This window comes from Trichechus manatus, unplaced genomic scaffold (genome assembly GCF_000243295.1).
Source record: "Trichechus manatus latirostris isolate Lorelei unplaced genomic scaffold, TriManLat1.0 scaffold00048, whole genome shotgun sequence".
Taxonomy (NCBI): domain Eukaryota; kingdom Metazoa; phylum Chordata; class Mammalia; order Sirenia; family Trichechidae; genus Trichechus; species Trichechus manatus.
Genome location: NW_004443984.1, coordinates 13,626,256 through 13,644,043, shown reverse-complemented (window position 1 = coordinate 13,644,043; position 17,788 = coordinate 13,626,256). Strand labels below are relative to the sequence as shown.

Below are 17,788 nucleotides of genomic sequence, written 5' to 3'. Positions count from 1 at the left end.
TGATCGTTCTTTCTTAAGTATCCCAGTATGGGGCAGGATGAGTCCCTGAGTGTCGTAAATGGTTAAGTGCTTGACTAATAGCCAAAAAGTTGGTGGTTTGAACTGACCCAGAGGCACCTCGGAAGACAGACCTGGTGATCTGCTTCTGAAAGGTCACAGCCTTAAAAACCCTATGGAGCAGTTCTACTCTGCACACATGGGGTCACCATGTGTCAGAATCGACTTGATGACCACTAACAGCAATGACAACATGGGCAGGGATGGGGATAGTGAAAGGACAGGGGCCTCCTGGTAGTGGTAACAGGCCTGGTGCCCTCTGTGTTCCTACCTTCACCGGCCACAAACCTGCTCTGCCCTTCATGTGAAGCAGAGCCCCGTCGCGGCTGCCCTGGACGGGACAACCCGGCCCTAGCCCAACCCATCCTGGCCCTCCCTGCCCAGAGCCTGAGCAGGCCTCCAGGGAAGGGGCTGTCCATGCCCCCCACCTCACCCTGGGCTCTGACCCAACACCCCTGCTACAGATGGCCTGGAGTGGCTGAAGCAGAAGCTGTTCCACGTGAGTGAGGACTGGCACCTCCTGATGACCCTTGGGGTGCTCATGGCCCTCATCAGCTATGCCATGGACTTCGCCATTGGGCGTGTGGTCCGAGGTAACCTGGCACGCACACCCTGCTGTGGACCAAGGGCCTCTGGGCACGCTCTTGGGGATGCCAGATGGGCCGCCAGGCAGAGCCAGGGGTGGGGCAGGGAGGAGGCCTGGGTCTGCCCCTGGCTTTGCTCCTGACTCACTGTGCGACCTTGGGCAGCTCCTGCCCCTCTCTGGGCCTCAGTCTCCTCATGTGTGCAGTGAGTGAGAGAGACCTGAATGTTTCAAGAGCCTTTCCCTGTCTGAGCTCTGTGCCCACCTCTCATGCTACCCCTGTTCCTTCTTCTCCCTCCCCAGTTGCTCTCAGCTCAGTAACCCTCGGGGAGGACACTTGTCTAGACTACCAGGCATCAAGCTTTCTTTATGCCTCAGCAGGCTCTCTCCACCCTGAGGGCTCCCTGGAAAAAGGGGCAATGGGGCAGGAAGAGTCTAAGTCATCTTCTCCAGAAGCTTCCCCTAGCTGCCATAATGAGGATCTACTATGCGCCAAGCATCGTCTGAGGCACTTCACACCTGTCTCATTTAGTTCTCACAGTGACTGTGGGGTGGAGGGGTACCATCACTAGCCCATTTGACAGATGGGGAAACAGAGGCTCAGAGAGGTTGAGTTGCTTGCTCAAGGTCACTCAGTTGGGAAGTGGCAAAACTGGGATATGGACTCAAGGTCCTAACTGCTACCTCCTCTTAGGATCAGCCACTCCCTGGGTGGCCCTGGGCCCCCGTTCTTTGAGCCACCCTTTTCTGGCTGGTAACTGGGCATCGCATGTTGGGCCTGAGGGCTGCAAAGGGCGTGGGTGGCTCCCTGATTCCCTGCTGTCCCCAGCACACCAGTGGCTGTACCGGGAGATCGGGGACAGCCACCTGCTCCGGTATCTCTCCTGGACTGTGTATCCCGTGGCCCTCACCTCCTTCTCATCGGGCTTCTCCCAGAGCATCACACCCTTCTCCGGAGGTGAGTCCAGGGCGCCACCCCTTTGCACCTTGCACTGCAGTCCCCACTGGCCAAAGCCTTTTCGTACCCTACGGGGACTCTGATGGGGGCAGGCAGGAAGCAGTAACCCCATCTTACAGCCTAGCTCAGATGAGTCATGTTACTTGCCCCAAATCATACAGCGAGAAGGCCAGATATCTTGACTCCTGGGTCGCTGCTGGCTCTACCTGCTTTCTGGGGGCTCCTCTGGGCTGTGACAGGGAGGGCTGGTGGTAGGTCTTCTGCAGGGCCCATGCCAAGGACATCCCCCAGGTGGGGCTACTGGAGTGGCACAGCTCCCCCAGGCCTCTCTGCTCTGCCTCCAGCTCCAGGCCAGTAGAGGAGAGTGCCAGGGGTGCGTCCAGTGGTGGCCTGAGCTCCCGTCCTGGATCCCCCTAGCCCATCACAGCTGTCTGCCAGGACCCGATGGGAGTTCGTGGACAACTCACTTCCCTTCTCTGACCCTTAGCTTCCTTATCTGCAGTGTGGATTTATGAATCCTAACCTCACAGGGTTGGTGAGGATCTAACAAGCTCATGATATGAAAACACTTCTTGGTGCAGCATCAAGCTTTAGGAGTTTAAATATTGTCCCATCTCTTGGCCCCTGCCCCCCTACCCACGCCAAGGTTCTGGCATCCCGGAGCTGAAGACCATCCTGACTGGCGTGGTCTTGGAGGACTACCTGGATATCAAGAACTTCGGGGCCAAGGTGGTGGGCCTCACCTGTACCCTGGCATCTGGCAGCACCGTGTTCCTGGGCAAAGTGGTACGGGTGGGCATGTGCACCCCCACCCCATCCCACACTGCCTGGCGCTTCCTGCCCCCTTGCCTTTCCCCCATCACCCCGCCCGAAGCTGGGTCAGCCCTCCGGGAGCTCTTAGTCTTGGAGGAGGCAGGTCAGGTCCCCAGAGTGTGACAAAGGCCACTTCAGGACTCCCCTGGGGATTTGGGTATGGAGGAGGAGGATATGGGTGGGCAGCCATGCCACCACTGGCCCTGGGGTGAGGCTCTCTCTGCCCCCACCTCACATCTGAGGGGGAGGGGAAAGGGCCCTGGCTCCCCATAGGGTGCCCACCCTGCACCCACATCTCCCCTCGGCAGGGCCCCTTCGTGCACCTGTCTGTCATGATGGCTGCCTACCTGAGCCGCGTGCGCAACAAGGCCATCAGGGAGTCTGAGGTAAGGGGTGCAGAGTGAGTCCCCCCTTTGAGAAAAGGGGTTCCCAACAGCCAACGCTCGCGAGGGGAGAAACTGGGAGAAGCGGTGGCTGGCTCTGAGCCCAGGACTCGGATCCCCCCAGAACGACAGCAAGCAAAAGGAAATGCTGGTGGCGGCGGCGGCGGTGGGCGTGGCCACAGTCTTCGCGGCGCCCTTCAGCGGTGAGGCCCGGTCTCGCGCCTCGCCCCTTGCACCTCTTCCTCTCACCCCGCCCCCGGTACAGCTGGACCCCCCAGCTCCCCCCTCTGCCGGCTGAAAGGCCTGGGGGAGGGATGGGGTTCCTGCTGCGGGTGCAGCCACCCAAGGGCTGGGCTGGGGTGGGGTGAAGGGAAGCTTCAGGGTGACAAGAGACAGACTTGGGTTTGAAATCCCACTCCACCTTGTGTGCTCCTGGGCAGGTGAGCTTACCTCTAGGAGCCTCATTTCATCTGTCAAGTGGGGATCCTGAGAGTCCCTACCCGGTAGCGCTGTCGTGAGGATTCAATGGCATGATGTCTGGGAAGACCTAGCACGGGGCTGGGCACAGACATGGCTTGCCACGGCTGGCGTGTTCCTACGTCAGAGGGGTTCTGAAGTCCCAGCCCAGGGCTCACGCCCTGCCCTCCTCTCACGTCCGCTCACTACCCACGGGAATGGAAATCTGTCCAGTTGTAGGAGAGAGAGCAGAACCGAGGGGTCAGGGAGGAGGTGACCCCTGGGCCGCCCTGGAGCCCTGCAGCCTGGGATGGGTGGGGGTGGGGCTGAGCTCCATGTCGCCTCCAGGCGTCCTGTTCAGCATCGAGGTTTTGTCTTCCCACTACTCGGTATGGGATTACTGGAGGTGCTTCTTCGCTGCCACCTGCGGGGCCTTGATGTTTCGCCTCCTGCCTGTCTTCAACAGCGAGCAGGGTGAGCCCCGCCCACGGCCTGACCCGCCCTGCCTAGGCGCCTGGGCTGTCCCTCCTCCCCGCCCTCTCCTCTTCTCTCCTCTCTCCCCCCTCCTCTCTCTCCTTCCTCCCTTCTCCCCTCCTGCCTCCTCCCCTTCCTCTCTCTTCTCTCCACATCTCTCTTTCTTCTTTCCCGCATTCTCTCTTCCTTACCTCTTCCTTTTCCTTTCCCTCTTCTGCTCTCTTTCCTTCTTCCCTCCTCTCTTCTCTCTTTCCTTCCTCCCTCCTGCCCACCCTCCTCCTTTCTGTTCTCCCTTTCCTCTTCCTTTCCCTCTCCTCTTCCCCATCCTCCTCCCAGGAGGATGGAAGGGAGCCAGCCTTTATTGGGCATGAGAGGTGGGGGTCACTGAGGAGTAGAGGGGGTGAAGCTGGAAAGAGAGGCAGGGGCCAGGCTCTAGGGGCCCTGAATGCCAGGAAAAGGGTATTGTGGGGCAGGACCTGGCTTCACCTCCACCCTGCCTAGTAATTTTGGACTTGAGTTTGGGTGGGTAGGTGCGTGACCTCTGCACCCCACGTCCCTCCTCCCCCAGAGACCATCACCACCCTCTTCAAGACCAGTTTCCGAGTGGATGTCCCCTTTGACCTGCCCGAGATCTTCTTTTTTGTGGTGCTGGGGTGAGTGGGGGCCTCATGCCTCTCAAGGGAGCCCAGTTGGGGGCCTCCCCTAGGCCTGAACCGCTGCCTCTAGCACTGGGGAGGGGCTTGGGGCTGGACTCATCTGCCTCACACTTCCAGGGCCATCTGTGGCATCGTAAGCTGTGCATACCTCTTCTGTCAGCGAACCTTCCTTGGCTTTATCAGGACCAATTGGTTCCTCTCCAAACTGCTGGCCACCAGGTAGGCGCTGGGCTGAGGCCAGGGGCCTCTTAGGGGACCCCCTGACCCCAACTCCTCTGAGCCCACAACTCCTTTATATAGACAGCCCCCACCCGCTCACTGAACCACTACTCTCCCACTGAGCCCCCAAACCCCTCCTGGAGCCCACATCCTACTTTTGGAGTCCCACCCCCTCACTAACACCCCTTTCCAAGCCCCCACAGTCACTGATCCCACCCCTCCATCCTGGGCTAGCAACCTCCTCACTTAACCCCCACCTCCTCCCAGAGTCCTCACCCCTTCACTAATATCTCATCCTTCAATGAACCCCAATGTCCTCCCTGAGCCCCATCCCCTCAATGACGCCTTCTCCCCTCACTGAGCCCAGACCTCCCACAGAGCCCCCCTCCCTCACCCAAGTCTGCCCTCCTCCTGCCCCAGGCCAGCCCTGCACCAACCCCACCTTGGCCTGGCCTGGCCCTGTCCTTCCTCCCAGACTATCTCAGTACCCCTCTCCCATCAGCCTTGCCCCTTATTGCACCCAGTGGTGGGGGGCTGACAGATGCTTCTTCCCTCTGGGGTGGGGGCTGGCTTATTCCCCCTCCCCCCACCCCCACCCCACTCCCTTCGCTCCTCTTCCCAGCTCTGGTATTAGCTCTGGGGTTGGGGGGAAGGTGGGGAAGGTCTGCCCTTGCCCCCGTAAGGTCCTATTTCACCCTCCCTGGTGGGGAGAGGGGAGGGCTGTCACTGGAGCTAACTGTTCCCTCCTTCCCCTAGCAAGCCGATGTACTCCACACTGGCGACCTTGATCCTTGCCTCCATCACCTACCCTCCCGGTGTGGGCCGCTTCTTGGCCTCTCGGGTAAGGGGCACTGGGAGCAGAGGGGATGGGGAAGAAGGGAGCCACCATTCATTGCCCACCTTGGGCTTGCCTTCTTATTTAATCCCGGTGACACCCCTATATGGGAGCTGACTGCCATCGTTTTACAGATGAGGAAGCTGCAGCTTAGGAAGCTCAGACCTTCCCAAGATCACACAGCTGGGAGGTGGCAGAGCGGGATTTGAGGCAGGTGGGGAGGGTGGCTGGGGACTGCCTCAGCCCCCGTCATGCAGAATTCCACCCAACCCCACTCCAGCTGTCCATGAAGGAACATCTGGACTCCCTGTTTGACAACAACTCATGGGCACTCATCACCAGGAACTCGTCCCCACCCTGGCCCCCCGAGCCTGACTCCCAGAACCTGTGGTTTGAGTGGTACCACCCACGGTTCACCATCTTTGGGACCCTTGCCTTCTTCCTGGTTATGAAGGTGGGCATCTTGGGGCCACTCACCAAAGGGTGTGCATAGAGCCAAGACCAGCCCTGGATGGGATGGGGGTTGGGGGGTGCCTCCCCATGCACAGCATGCAGCCCAAAGCCAGTCCTTCCATCTAGACTCCTTGGTCTGATCTCTGCCCTCTGTGTGGCCCTAGCAAGTCACTTCAGCTCTCTGCGCTTCGGTTTCCTCGTCTGTAAAATGGGAGTATTTTACTGTATCTCCCGTAAGGGAGAGATTGAGAGAGAAGGAAAGCATACTTGGACACCCTCTTTCTCTCTGGGACATTCCCTTGTCCCCTGTCTGTAGTTCTGGATGCTGATTCTGGCTACCACGATCCCCATGCCTGCTGGGTACTTCATGCCTGTATTCGTCTTCGGTGAGTCTGGGGTCCTGGGGGTGAGGTTTAGGGTTATTGGGGTGGGGCTATGGCAGGGGCTCCTGGTCCACCCCATCCCTCCCTGGAGTAGGACCATGGCTGATCACCTGGGGTAGAGGCTGTGGGGGCCGGATCAGCCAGGCTTCCTCCTCCTTACCCCAAATCCGTGGTCAGGAGCTGCCATCGGGCGCCTCTGGGGGGAGGCCCTCTCTCTCGCCTTCCCCGAGGGCATCATGGCTGGAGGGGTCACCTATCCCATCATTCCCGGGGGGTATGCCCTGGCAGGTGAGTGGCTGGGTCCCTGCTGGGTGATCAAGCATTACGGGGCTGGGGTGAACCTGGAGTACCTGCTTCGGTTTCACATGACATGTGGGTGGTCCTTGAGCCTCCCAGTGAGCCCCCACCCTTGTGGAGGCCTGTCTCCTCCCTGAGCCCCTATCCCCAAGCCCCCATTACCCTCTCTTAGCTTCTGCCTTGTTCTTGGTCCCCCACTCCATACCCCTTACTCTTCCTTCTTCTACTCACCCAGCCTGGGCATTAGGGCACTTCCCACAGCGGCCCGCATGTGGCCTCAGGTCCAGAAACCTTTAGACAATTCCCAACCCAGCCCGTGGCCATAGCCACGTCAGCCTTGCCCTTCCATGCGGCTGGCCCTGGCCTGAGCTGCCCCACTGGGCTCTGCCCCCTGCAGGGGCTGCGGCCTTCTCAGGGGCAGTGACCCACACGATCTCCACCGCGATACTGGCCTTCGAACTGACTGGCCAGATCCTGCATGCACTGCCTGTACTGATGGCGGTGCTGGCGGCCAATGCCATCGCCCAGAGCTGCCAGGCCTCCTTCTATGATGGCACCATCATCGTCAAGAAGCTGCCGTACCTGCCATGGATCCGGGGCCGCGGCATCGGGTGAGAGTTGCCCGGCTCAGGCTGGCTGCTGGGGTGGTGGTGTCTGGGGTGGGCTGGGGGTGGCGGCTCCCTCCCTACACATGCACAAGAAAACCCACTGTGGGTGACCTTGGACATGGGCGGGGTGGGAGGGAAGGGGAGACACATGGCTGCCCTCTTGTCTCCACTGTGTGACTTTGGGCAAGTTCTCGGCTTCCTTGGGCCTCAGATAATGTATCAGTCATCAGTCCATCTTCACACCACCCACCCCTGCTGCCACCACCACCAGGAGCCATTGAGTCCTCTCCAACGCATGGTGACCCCATATGTGTAGAACTGTACTCCATAGGATTTTCAATGGCTGATTTTTCTAAGTAGATTTCCTGGCCTTTCTTGCAAGGTGCCTCTGGGTGGACTTTAACCTCCAACCTCTGGTAGCAGCCAAGCTCATTAACCTATTTGCATCACCTAAGGATTCCCTTTTCATAACATTTGTTGGGTGAGGAAATTGAGACTCAGATAGGTGCTGTGTCTTGCTCCAAGTCATACCAATAGGCACCAGATCTGGGGGACCCCTTTTCCTCTCCTCACCTCTGTTCTGTTGTGTTCACGGGATGTTGGGAGCTGGAGGAAGGAAATGGATTTTGAGGTCCTCACTTGACCAGACAGGGCTGGGGCAGCCTCTGTCCCTGGAGAAGCAGGACTAAGAGGCTCTGAGAGTCCCAGGTCCAAGATCCAGCTCACAATGTGTGCAAGCTGCTGCCTTGTTCTGAATCTCAGTTTCCCCATCTGTAAAATGGGCTAGTTACTCCAGTGGTTTTGAAAGTTTAATTTTTTTGGCTATCAAATTTTTCTAAAAATGAAATTCTTCAGGGCAGCCCGTTAGATTAAACAGAGCAAAGTGGGGCTGGCTGGGGGAGATGGGGCCCAGGGGGCTGAATCCGGAGCCAGGCCACTAGGTGAGATGGGCCCAGGTTTCTTCCCAACTTGGGATTCCTCATTCCAGGAACCCCTCAGTCCCTGCCCACACGTGAGAACCACGAGTCCCTGTTCCAGCAAAGCTCCCCAGGTCCCCTATCTCGTCTTGGGTCTTGATGTCCTCCCACCCTGTCCCTCTGCCCACAGCTCCCATGGTGTGATTGTGGAACACTTCATGAACTGCACCATCACCACGCTGGCCAAGGACATGCCACTGGAGGAGGTGGTCAAGGTCGTGACCTCCACGGATGTGGCCGAGTACCCCCTGGTGGAGAGCACAGGTGCCAGCAGGAAGTGGGGAGGAGGCATTCCCTCAGCTTTCCTCTTGGACCCCAGAGGCTCAGGCCCTGGGGAAGGATAGTCTGGGCACTGGAGCTGTCAGGTAGACCTGAATCTGAATCCAGGCTCTGCGACTTAGCGGCTGTGTGACCTTGGGCAAGTCACCTTATGTCTCTGAGCCTCAGTTTCCTTATCAGTAACATGGAGATAATAACCACCCTACCTTGGGGTGGCTGACGTGTTTAAATGAGAGGATACTTATAAAGTGCTCCGTGAACAGTACTCTTGGAATTATTAACCATCTTCCCAGGTGAATTCTAGGAACCAGGCCTGGTGTGCTTGGAGAATGGGGGTGGGATGATGGAGACACTGCTAGGGTCTTCCCAGAAGGCTTTCCTTACGCAAGCTCCCCATCAAGCATCCCCACCTCCCCATAACCTCTGTTGCCATGAGAAAAACCGTCATTTCAAAGACAAATAAATGGTGGCCCTTGTTTAAAAACACGTAAACTGAATCTTGGGGAAGGATATAGCTAGAGCTACAATTAACCTCTCCCGGCCTCTCCTCTTCTGTAAAATGAGTGATAATAGTTCCTGAACCACATGGCTGCTTGGAGGTTCCTGGGAGATGTGTGAAAAGCTAGCACAGCTGTTGGCACATAGTAGGTGCTCAGTAAATGAGTTCCTTTTTCTTTATAATGCTCCTCTCTCCCTCTCCCTCTCCCTCTCCCTTCTTCTCCACTTGTCCAGAGTCTCAAATCCTGGTGGGCGTCGTGCGAAGGGCCCAGTTGATGCAGGCCCTCCAGACTGAGTCACCTTCCTGGGCTCCAGGACACCAGGTGGGCACTAGTGGGGTATCAAGAGGGGTAAAGGGGGGCAACAGGGGTGGGGGGCTAGCTGATCTGTGGGAGAGGCAGTCTGAGAAGGGACAGCCTGGAGAAGGGGAGGCTTCCAGGCCCAGGTCCCATAACCCTCCCCCCTCCAGCAGTGTCTCCAGGATGTCTTGGCCGGGGGCTGTCCCATGGAGCCCATAACCCTACAGCTGTCCCCAGAGACCTCCCTGCACCAGGTAATGGGAAGCCTTTGGGCATGCGGCGAGACAAGGCCCCTGGGGCAGAGGGGAAGAGCCTGGTTGGGAAACTTAGGCTCCAGTTTTCCCCGCTGGCCATGTTGCTGTCCACTCCTCAGCCACAGAACGGGCATAGCAGGGCCTGCCCTCTCCCTGCCTCACTCCCAGGGGTGTTGGGATGATGCAGAAGGACTAGGGAAGTGGGAAAACTTGGGAAACAGAAGCCCCTGAGTAGAGAGAGACAGTGGTTAAAAGTATGGTTTTTGCATCAAGTCATACACATAGGTTTCAATTCTGGGTCTATCACATACATTCTCCTTATACGATCTTGGGCAAATTACTTAGCCGTTTTGAATGCGGAGTATCCCCCCCCTTCCACATACCGCCACCCTCCCTGCGGCCAACAAGCACAGAGCCTGGTGCTGCATATTTTGGGGGAGGGGCGGAAGCGGGCTGGGGATCCAGGGGTGGCCCAGACTCCTCTCTGCCGCTGGGTGATGCTGCATGGACAGGTCCTTTCTGTCTGAGGCTCCATCGGCCTCAGATGGACTCTGGGGACTCCTGGTGGTCCTGTTTGACATTGCAGGTCTAGGTCCCTGGTCTTCTACAGAGATGTGGGGAGAGGGCATGGCTGGAGCCGAGCCCTGGCCAGGGCCTCCACCTCTACTCAAAGCCCTCAGGCTGGGGAGACCTCGAGGCCAGAGGGGTGGGATGGATGCCTCCCCTGGGGTGATCATCACCCCCAGCATTTCCTGACAACCCCTCCAGGCACACAAATTCTTTGAGCTGATGAACCTTCAGTCCCTCTTTGTGACGTCGCGCGGCAGAGCTGTGGGCTTCGTGTCCTGGGTGGAGGTACCAGGGTTTTGAGGGTGGGGCAAAGTGGAGGAGCCACATCCAAGCAGGCTAGGGGCTGGGGGACATTAATATCCTTCCATCCAAATTTGGGAGCAGGGATTTTGGGATTCTGATGAGCACCCCCTTCCTGGCTCAGTCTTCCGTCAGCCCCTAGACTGGCCAGCGGGGCTTGGCTACTACTACCTTGCCACCCTCTGGACCAGCCCTGCCACTCTCTGGGCCTCAATGATCCCATCTGCGCAATGGGGAGGCACTGGCTCTAACATTTATCCCAGAATTGACCCTTGAGGGAGTCAAAGCTGGAGCCCCCACTCTTAACCTCCTGTACATTCTCCCTCCAAAAATCCCTTTCTCTGTTCTAGCTGAAGAAGGCCATTTCTAACCTGACAAATCCACCGGCCCCGAAGTGAGCCAGCCTGGCCAGATGGAAACGGGGCACTCAGTGGCCTGGTGACTGAAGTTGGCCTCTTTCTCCCTCATCCCAACACACCCCCGTGCCTCCAACCCAGCTCAACTCCTCGGCAAAACAGGCAACTGTAAGCTAGCCCTGTCCCGCTGGAACAACTTCTACATGTCTTGAAGGACAAATCCCATCCTGGGCAGAGCTCAGAGAGCTGGACAGCAGAAAGCCAGTATACAATGGGTGCTCAATGAATATTCATCAAATGCATGAATGAAGAGGTTGCTGTATACTGTCACCATGGGCAGGCACAGATGCTGTATGAGTGTTGTCTGATGCCCAACCAGAGGCTCCTGAGAAAAATAAAGCTGATCCCCAGAGCCGCTGTTCATCCCTTATCTTAGCTCCAAGGGTGTTGACTTGGCACCTTGGCTCCTTACCTGCCCTGACCCCTTGAGTGAGCTCTTGGGGCCCTTGGTGGTCACGGGCACTGCAGTCCTGGGTCCCTGGTCTCCCACTCCTCCTCATGCCTACTTCCTGGCAGGGAGATGTGGGGGAGAGGGTCCTTAGGGTAGAGCTCTAGCCAGTCCCTGTACCAGGGCTCATGACACTTGCCCTCGAGTACAGGTGCCACCCTGTAGCCCAGTTACCTTTGCCCCAGCCTCATGCTTGGCTGAGCCAGGGCTGATAGAGCACGGCCCCCGTGTGGCTCCTTGAGGAGTCTACAGAGCCTTGGGTATCCTCCATGGGACCTCCCCAGGCTGGGTGGCAGCAGGCTGACCAGCTGTGTGTGTCCCTCTAAGTCCTTCTAGATTCCCCAGGGGCCCAAAGATGACTTCCCCAGCAGAGACCAGGCCAAGATCATCCAGGATAAATCCACCACTTTAATGTCTTCAGAGAACCTCAAGGGAGATGGGAGGGGTGCTGGATGGGGAGTGGACTTCCTGGGTTGGGGGCACCCAGGAAGCAGGTTCAGAAAGTGAGGGAGAGACAGACACTCCAGACAAAGCCACAGACGTCCTGGTGAAGAGAGCTACGGAGGGGAGGCTTAGCTACCAGAAGAGGCTGCCCCACCTGTGATGGGGAGGAGAAGCACAGAGGGAGTAGAGAAGGGACTGAGCTCCCCAGGATCAAGGCAGCATCTCAAGACCCCACTGAGTGTGTCTCCCAGCCCCTTCCATGGTTTGCCTGCCTGGGGCCTGGCTGTCAGCCAGGTTGTCTGGTGTCTGCTATGAGTCCTTGAGTTCGCTGATGGTGGAAACCCTGGCAGGGGAAAGTGCCCACCTGAGCCAGGTAAAGAAGAAAGGAGAAGGGGGGTATGGCTCCTACTGCTGGGGGCAGGTCCACAGAGGCACAGAGTGGTCACAAGGAGTGCTAGCCCCCATCCCTGCCACACCCACCCTGTGCCTGCCCGAGGGCACAAGGGGTGCTCAGCCCAGCCCCCACAATGTGCCTGGTGGCCCACCAGGCCAGGTCCTGGGTGTGAGCCCCGCCTCAGTTATAGAACACCTCATCCTCCTCCTCGGAGAGGGAGCTGCTGTTCACCAAGGGCAGGGAGCCTTGAGCTGGGTCCCTCAGCAGCCGCTGCTGATGCTGCTGTTCGGGGCTGGGGGGCTGTGGGCAGGCCGCTGTGATGGGGGGTTCCTCGGGTGAGGGCCAGCCGTCAGGGGAGAGGCCAGGGGAGGACAAGGCCAGAAGACTGTCATCTTGTGAGGGGCTCAGGAGGCTGTCCTGCAGGTAGATGCTCTTCAGGTCTGGAAAACCAACAGCTGGGGGTGAGGGTGGAGTCCTGGAACCTGCCCCTCACCCTCTCCTGATGTCTGAGGGAGAGCAAGGAGCAGAGGACCTGGATCCAGATCCCTGTCGCTGCTGAGCTGTGTGACCTTCAGCAAGTCACTGAACCTCTCTGAGCCGCAGCTTCCTCCCTGGGGGTTACAGGGGTGGCGGCGGCTCAAGTCCAGTGGTTAGGTGCACAGGCTCTGGAGCAGCCTGCCTGGCCTCGAATCCTTGCAACTCTGAGAGAAATGGGACACCCAGTGTTCCTCCTGGGCCTTGCCCCCTCACCTGCCCCTCACTGTTGGAGGATTAAATGAGATAATTCGTGTGCAGGCTTCACTCAGGACCCAGGCTCACTGAAGCCTTCAGCAGTCACCTAGGGTTTTTAGAAAGGTGGCTGGTCTGCCTGGTGTTAAGGTTCGGATCCTGGCTGACGCCTCTAACTGGCAGTTTCTGAATCTCTTGCTGCCTCAGTTTCCTTATTTGTAAAATGGGGATGATAACAGGCCCTACTTCCTGGGCTGTTGTGACAATGAAGTGAAATTACACGTGAAGCACAGAGCCTGGCACACAGTAAGCACTTACATCATGTTATCTGTTATTATTATTCTCTCCCTTATGCTCATCGCATCCCCTGGGCGGTGGCTGGACAGGGCAAGGATCACCAGCCCCATCTCACAGATGAAGAAACTAAGGCTGAGGGAAGGAGGGGGCTTGCCGAAGGTCACAGTGCATTTGGTGGCAGACAAGTCATCCGGCCTCAGCTCTGCCACCCGTCCCGCCCTGGCGCCCCCCTGGGCTGTACCCTGTAGGTGGACAACGTCCTGGGTGCTACTCTCACGGTGGAGCTCCTCGTCGTCCAGGGAGGACCAGGCACTCAGCGTGGCCTCTGTGATGGCGAACTGTTCGGCAACGCCTGCGGGGGGACAGTGGGACCCAGCTCAGTGGGGACACAGGCAGAGGGTGCCAGGCTGAGCTGGCACTGGGACAGGCTGGTGGTGGTCAAGAGGGCCCACTTACTGCCCTGTCTACCCCATGCCCATTACTGCTCCCTGCCCAGATAGTGCCCATGGGCTGACCCTGCAGAGCCCCGCCAGTGCCCACCCACGCACATACCCCCACGCTGACCTGCGGCAAAGCGGGCCTCGCGCAGCTCGTCTGGGAGGCAGCAGTAATGTTCGTCCTCGGCGGACGATAGCTCCCAGCCTGACCACTGGGCACTCCAGCCCTTCCACTCTATGAGGTGGGCCACGCGGCCACGCGCCATGGCTGTGGGCTTTGTGATGTGGTCCTTGATGCTCTGCACCACCCCTGGGGGCATTGAGGGTCAGTCAGCTTAGGGCCCCACACCCCAGTATCCCAGGTCTCCAATACTTCTGGTTCACCCAACGTCCTGTACCCTACATCCATTCAATGCCCCAGACCACCGAATGCCCTGTACCCACCCAGTGTCCCATGTCCTCAAAGCCCTGTACCCGCCCAATGCCCTGTACCTATGTAATTCCTCATGCCCGGCCAATGCCTGTACCCACTCACTGCCTCTCACTCTCTCAAAGCTCAACGGCCCCATTTCACTCAGATGCTCCCCACTGCTCCCCGTGCCCTGCTCCCAGCCAATGTTCCTGCCCACCTGGTGGTTCTTTCCCAGACCCGCCACACACCCCCTTCCCTCTCTCTCTGACCAAGTTCAGACCCTTCTGCCCAAGGAGATCCATTATCCATTAATTAACAAGTTCTGACAGAGCATCTCCTGTGCCTGGGCCAGTGCCAGCTCTGCTGAAGTGTAATCTGATAGGGTAGAGCAAGCAGAGAAGACTTCCCGGAAGAGGTGGGACTGGAGTTGGGCTTTGATGGATGGGGCTGGGTTTGGGCAGATGGAGGCAAGACTGGAGGCTACTTCAGGGATGAGGCAGAAGGCATAGAAGAGTTTGGTGTGATTCCAGGACTACTGGGGTGAGATGTGGGGGCAACACCAGGACTAGGGTGTGAGGAAAGGCAGGGAACCAATCAGGGGCCAGACTAAGGGTCTGGAGAGCTAGGCTGAGGGGCTTGGATGTCTCCTTATAGCAGGATAGTAAGAAGGAGAGTGACAGGTGAGACCTGCTGTTCAGGAAGAACCTCCCAATTAGGAGGTGCAGGGAGCCACGGGTGGAGGCAGGGAGACCATTAGGTGCCATTGCAATAATCCAGCAAGAGTTACAGCAGGGCCAGGGTGGATGGGGGTGCTGGGGGAGTTCTCAGGACTAGACTAGTTGGACGTGGACATGGAAGTGACTGAGAGAGGGCTGTCAAGAATGATTCAGCATCTTCATTAATCAAGACTGAGAAACAGATCTGGGAGTCACTGGGGGTCCCCGAAGCCCCAGCATGAGAAACAGCAATATTTAAGAAAGACGAGGTATCTACGAAGGAAACTAAAGACACAGAACTCTGGGAAAATGGGAAACGTGGGGTGAGGAAGAAGGGGGAGCCCCTTCCCAATCTGGGGAGTGTTGGAGAACAGGGAAGGTGTTTTGGAGAAGGAGGTAGTGTTTAACTGGCCTCTGAAGTGCAGGTGAGGTGGAGGGAAGGTGTTTCCCTTGGAGGAAACAGCATAGGCAAATGTGGGGAGGGAAGACAGCAAGGGACACCTTAAGGAGCTGTGAGGGACTTAATAAAATGGAGCGAAGAGGCTGGCAGGCTGAGAGAGATCTGGAAGGCTGTGCTGTGGGCAACCTGGAGCCCTAGGAGCCACAGTGCTGCCTGCTGAGACCCCCTTTACTGGCCTGCGTGCCCATCCCCAAGCTGCTTCAGGCGTTGGCTGCTATTGGCTCACACCTGCACCTTAGCTGATGGGAGATGCCTCGCCAGAGATGCCTGGCTGGGGCAGCCAGCAACTGACTGATGTGCATACAGAAGCCCAGCCACCCTGCCTCAAAGTGTGATAAATCCTACGGTGTAATTCATGCTCCAGGGCTCACCCTGGGATCAGGCTGAGTGAGAGTGGGCTTCTCTTGCAACTGCATCTTTGTTGAGTGCTTGCCCCTACCATTCCTCCTCCCCTCACTCCCTGCAGGCCTCTCCCAGAGCTCCCCTCAATAAATCACCTGCACCACCATTCCATCTCAGCTCTGCTTCCAGAACTGAGCTAACGGCCCTGACTGGCAGACTGAATCTGCCGCGGACAGCCAGGGAGACACCATCAGCAGACATCTGGAAAGTCTGGACCGCCCCCTGAGAGCTTCCCTAGGACCCTGGCAATTTAACCCGTGGGAGCATGAATCTTGAGGAAGGCACCACTCTCCCCAGACCCAGCTTGGAGCTCGAAGTCAAAGAAATGTTGAATCCAAAAAGGCTGCAATCTTCCAGCTGCAATCCCGCTTTGCCTCTCCCACAGCGAGTATCTAGGAGGAGTGTTGTTGTTGGGCTGCTGTCCAGTTGGCCCCCAACTCACAGCAACCCCAAGCACAACAGAAGAAAACGCTGCCTAGTCCTGTGCCATCCCCATGATGGGTTATGGAGCGGACCATTGTGATCCATAGGATTTTCATGGGCTGATTTTCAGAAGTAGATCACCAGACCTTTCTTCCTAGTCAGTTTTAGTGTAGTAGCTCCACAAGCTCCACTGAAACCTCATAGCAACACACAAGCCTCCACTGACAGATGAGTGGTGGCTGCGCTTAAGCTGCATTGGCCAGGATCTCTCGCACAGAAGGTGTGAATTCTACCACTGAACCACCACGGCCCCCAGTGTCTAGGGGTAGGCCAGTAAACTCAAAGGGCAAGAGAGGGGCAGCTGGCACCTACCCACAAGAGATGAGGTGGCCAGGGCTGCCACGTTGTAGTTGCTGGAGCAGGATCTGGAGTCAGACAGGTAGCCATTGGTGGTCTGGAAGCACCTCTGTAGGAAGGGGAGGAGAGGTGAGAGGGTGTGAGACCTGCCAGAAGACATCCCCCCACCAATACCACCTCCCAATCCCCAGCCCACCCCAGAACCCCTGGGCAGTGGGAAGGGACAGGGCAGGGAAAGCCAGGGAGATCCTACCAACTCCCACAGGGTCACCCCCACCCCGCTGTCTTCATCAGCTCTTCTTCCCCAGAGTTGGCAGGATTGTGTGCCCAGGCTGGGCACAGCAGACGGGACAATGGTGTCAGCTATGGCTGGCTAGGCTGGGGCACAGGCAAGTCCACTGACCTGCCAAGGATCCCAACAGAAATCCATCTGTTTGTCCTAAAACAAGAAGAGAAAGAGGATAGGGCAGGGCCTGGCACCCTGGGCCAGCAGATGGCAGAGTCCTGGAGCCCTGGGTGGTGGTGCGGGTCAGCCTCTGGTGCTCTGTGAGGCCAGGGTCAGCCCACTTTTGGGTCATGCCCTAGTGTCCCATGCAGAGAAAGGAGGGGGAAGGCAATGGTGGCACTGCCAGGAGAGGCAGTGGGTGTAGGGGATGGATCAGACCTGGGTTCGAGTTTTGGCTCTGCCATTTCCTAGCTGAGTATCCTCAGAGTAGTGACTTAACATCTCAGAACCTCAGGTTCTTCCTCTGTAAAATGGGAACAATGCTACTTACCTGGAGAAGCATAAATAACATAACACAGGCAAAATTCCTAGCACAATACTTACCGTGGGGTATATGCTAAAAAAAAGGAGGGGGGGGGGAAGGGATTATCTACTGGTAGGTTCAAGCCACAACCCCTAGGGCAAGGGTGGTAATTATGCACCAGGATTTGGAGCCCCTAGCAAGCTCTTCCTAATCCATATGGACTGAGAATTCCATTCCAGGGAGCAATACAGGCTGCTAAGGAGTTGTGGGCCAGTAGCAGAACTTGTTATCTGCAAGGCTGAGTTAAATTGGGCGAAGAAGACCTTCAGGGCAGAACTCTCTTTTCTAAACAAGCCTGGTCCAATCCCTGGATGCCCAGCACAATTCATCTGGCTAAATGCCTTAGGGTCCCTGATCCCACAGGAAGTAGCCAAGTTTGGCAGGGAGGGAAGGAAATTGGAATGATTTCTGCTCCTTATGGGGAGCTGCAAACCAGGAACCAGGGCACAGGCAGGGGTGCAGGGAGGGATGAACAGTGACCAGTTACCTTGCCAGTGACATGGTCTGGAGCAATGGTGGGTGAGTGGCTGGAGGGCAGGTCTGGGTTCAGGGGGTCTGTGCCCTGGGGCATGGGGCAGTCCTTGTGAGCACTTGTGAACAGATCTGGAAATAAAAATGACAGGAGGAATTTACAAAAGCTCAGCCTCTACTGTTTACAAAACCCTTACTTACATCAGGCCTGCGTGATGAGT

General features: G+C 57.6%; 2 protein-coding genes across 4 annotated transcripts in view; one reads left to right on the top strand and one right to left on the bottom strand.

The window, feature by feature from the left end:
* The window catches only part of CLCNKB (chloride voltage-gated channel Kb), an 11,709-nt gene extending 905 nt beyond the window's left edge, over nt 1-10,804 (top strand). The window contains exons 2-19 of one of the 3 annotated variants that reach the window (XM_004377214.1): nt 522-650; nt 1,470-1,598; nt 2,245-2,384; nt 2,720-2,797; nt 2,919-2,997; nt 3,599-3,724; nt 4,293-4,377; nt 4,498-4,599; nt 5,356-5,440; nt 5,715-5,888; nt 6,204-6,273; nt 6,448-6,558; nt 6,965-7,178; nt 8,283-8,416; nt 9,164-9,252; nt 9,399-9,482; nt 10,251-10,337; nt 10,703-10,804. In XM_004377214.1, coding sequence (XP_004377271.1) covers nt 522-650; nt 1,470-1,598; nt 2,245-2,384; nt 2,720-2,797; nt 2,919-2,997; nt 3,599-3,724; nt 4,293-4,377; nt 4,498-4,599; nt 5,356-5,440; nt 5,715-5,888; nt 6,204-6,273; nt 6,448-6,558; nt 6,965-7,178; nt 8,283-8,416; nt 9,164-9,252; nt 9,399-9,482; nt 10,251-10,337; nt 10,703-10,750 — 1,964 coding nt within the window. In that variant the 3' untranslated portion in view covers nt 10,751-10,804. The remainder of the gene's footprint in view (nt 1-521; nt 651-1,469; nt 1,599-2,244; nt 2,385-2,719; nt 2,798-2,918; nt 2,998-3,598; nt 3,725-4,292; nt 4,378-4,497; nt 4,600-5,355; nt 5,441-5,714; nt 5,889-6,203; nt 6,274-6,447; nt 6,559-6,964; nt 7,179-8,282; nt 8,417-9,163; nt 9,253-9,398; nt 9,483-10,250; nt 10,338-10,702) is intronic. The other 2 variants (XM_012555755.1, XM_004377215.1) reach the window with 2 other exon arrangements.
* Nucleotides 10,805-12,234: 1,430 nt separating this feature from the next.
* FAM131C (family with sequence similarity 131 member C) overlaps nt 12,235-17,788 on the bottom strand; it is a 65,400-nt gene continuing 59,846 nt past the window's right edge. The window contains exons 5-10 of the mRNA XM_004377281.1: nt 17,584-17,699; nt 16,691-16,726; nt 16,303-16,396; nt 13,645-13,827; nt 13,322-13,432; nt 12,235-12,494 (exon numbers count right to left, since the gene is read on the bottom strand). Coding sequence (XP_004377338.1) covers nt 12,235-12,494; nt 13,322-13,432; nt 13,645-13,827; nt 16,303-16,396; nt 16,691-16,726; nt 17,584-17,699 — 800 coding nt within the window. The remainder of the gene's footprint in view (nt 12,495-13,321; nt 13,433-13,644; nt 13,828-16,302; nt 16,397-16,690; nt 16,727-17,583; nt 17,700-17,788) is intronic.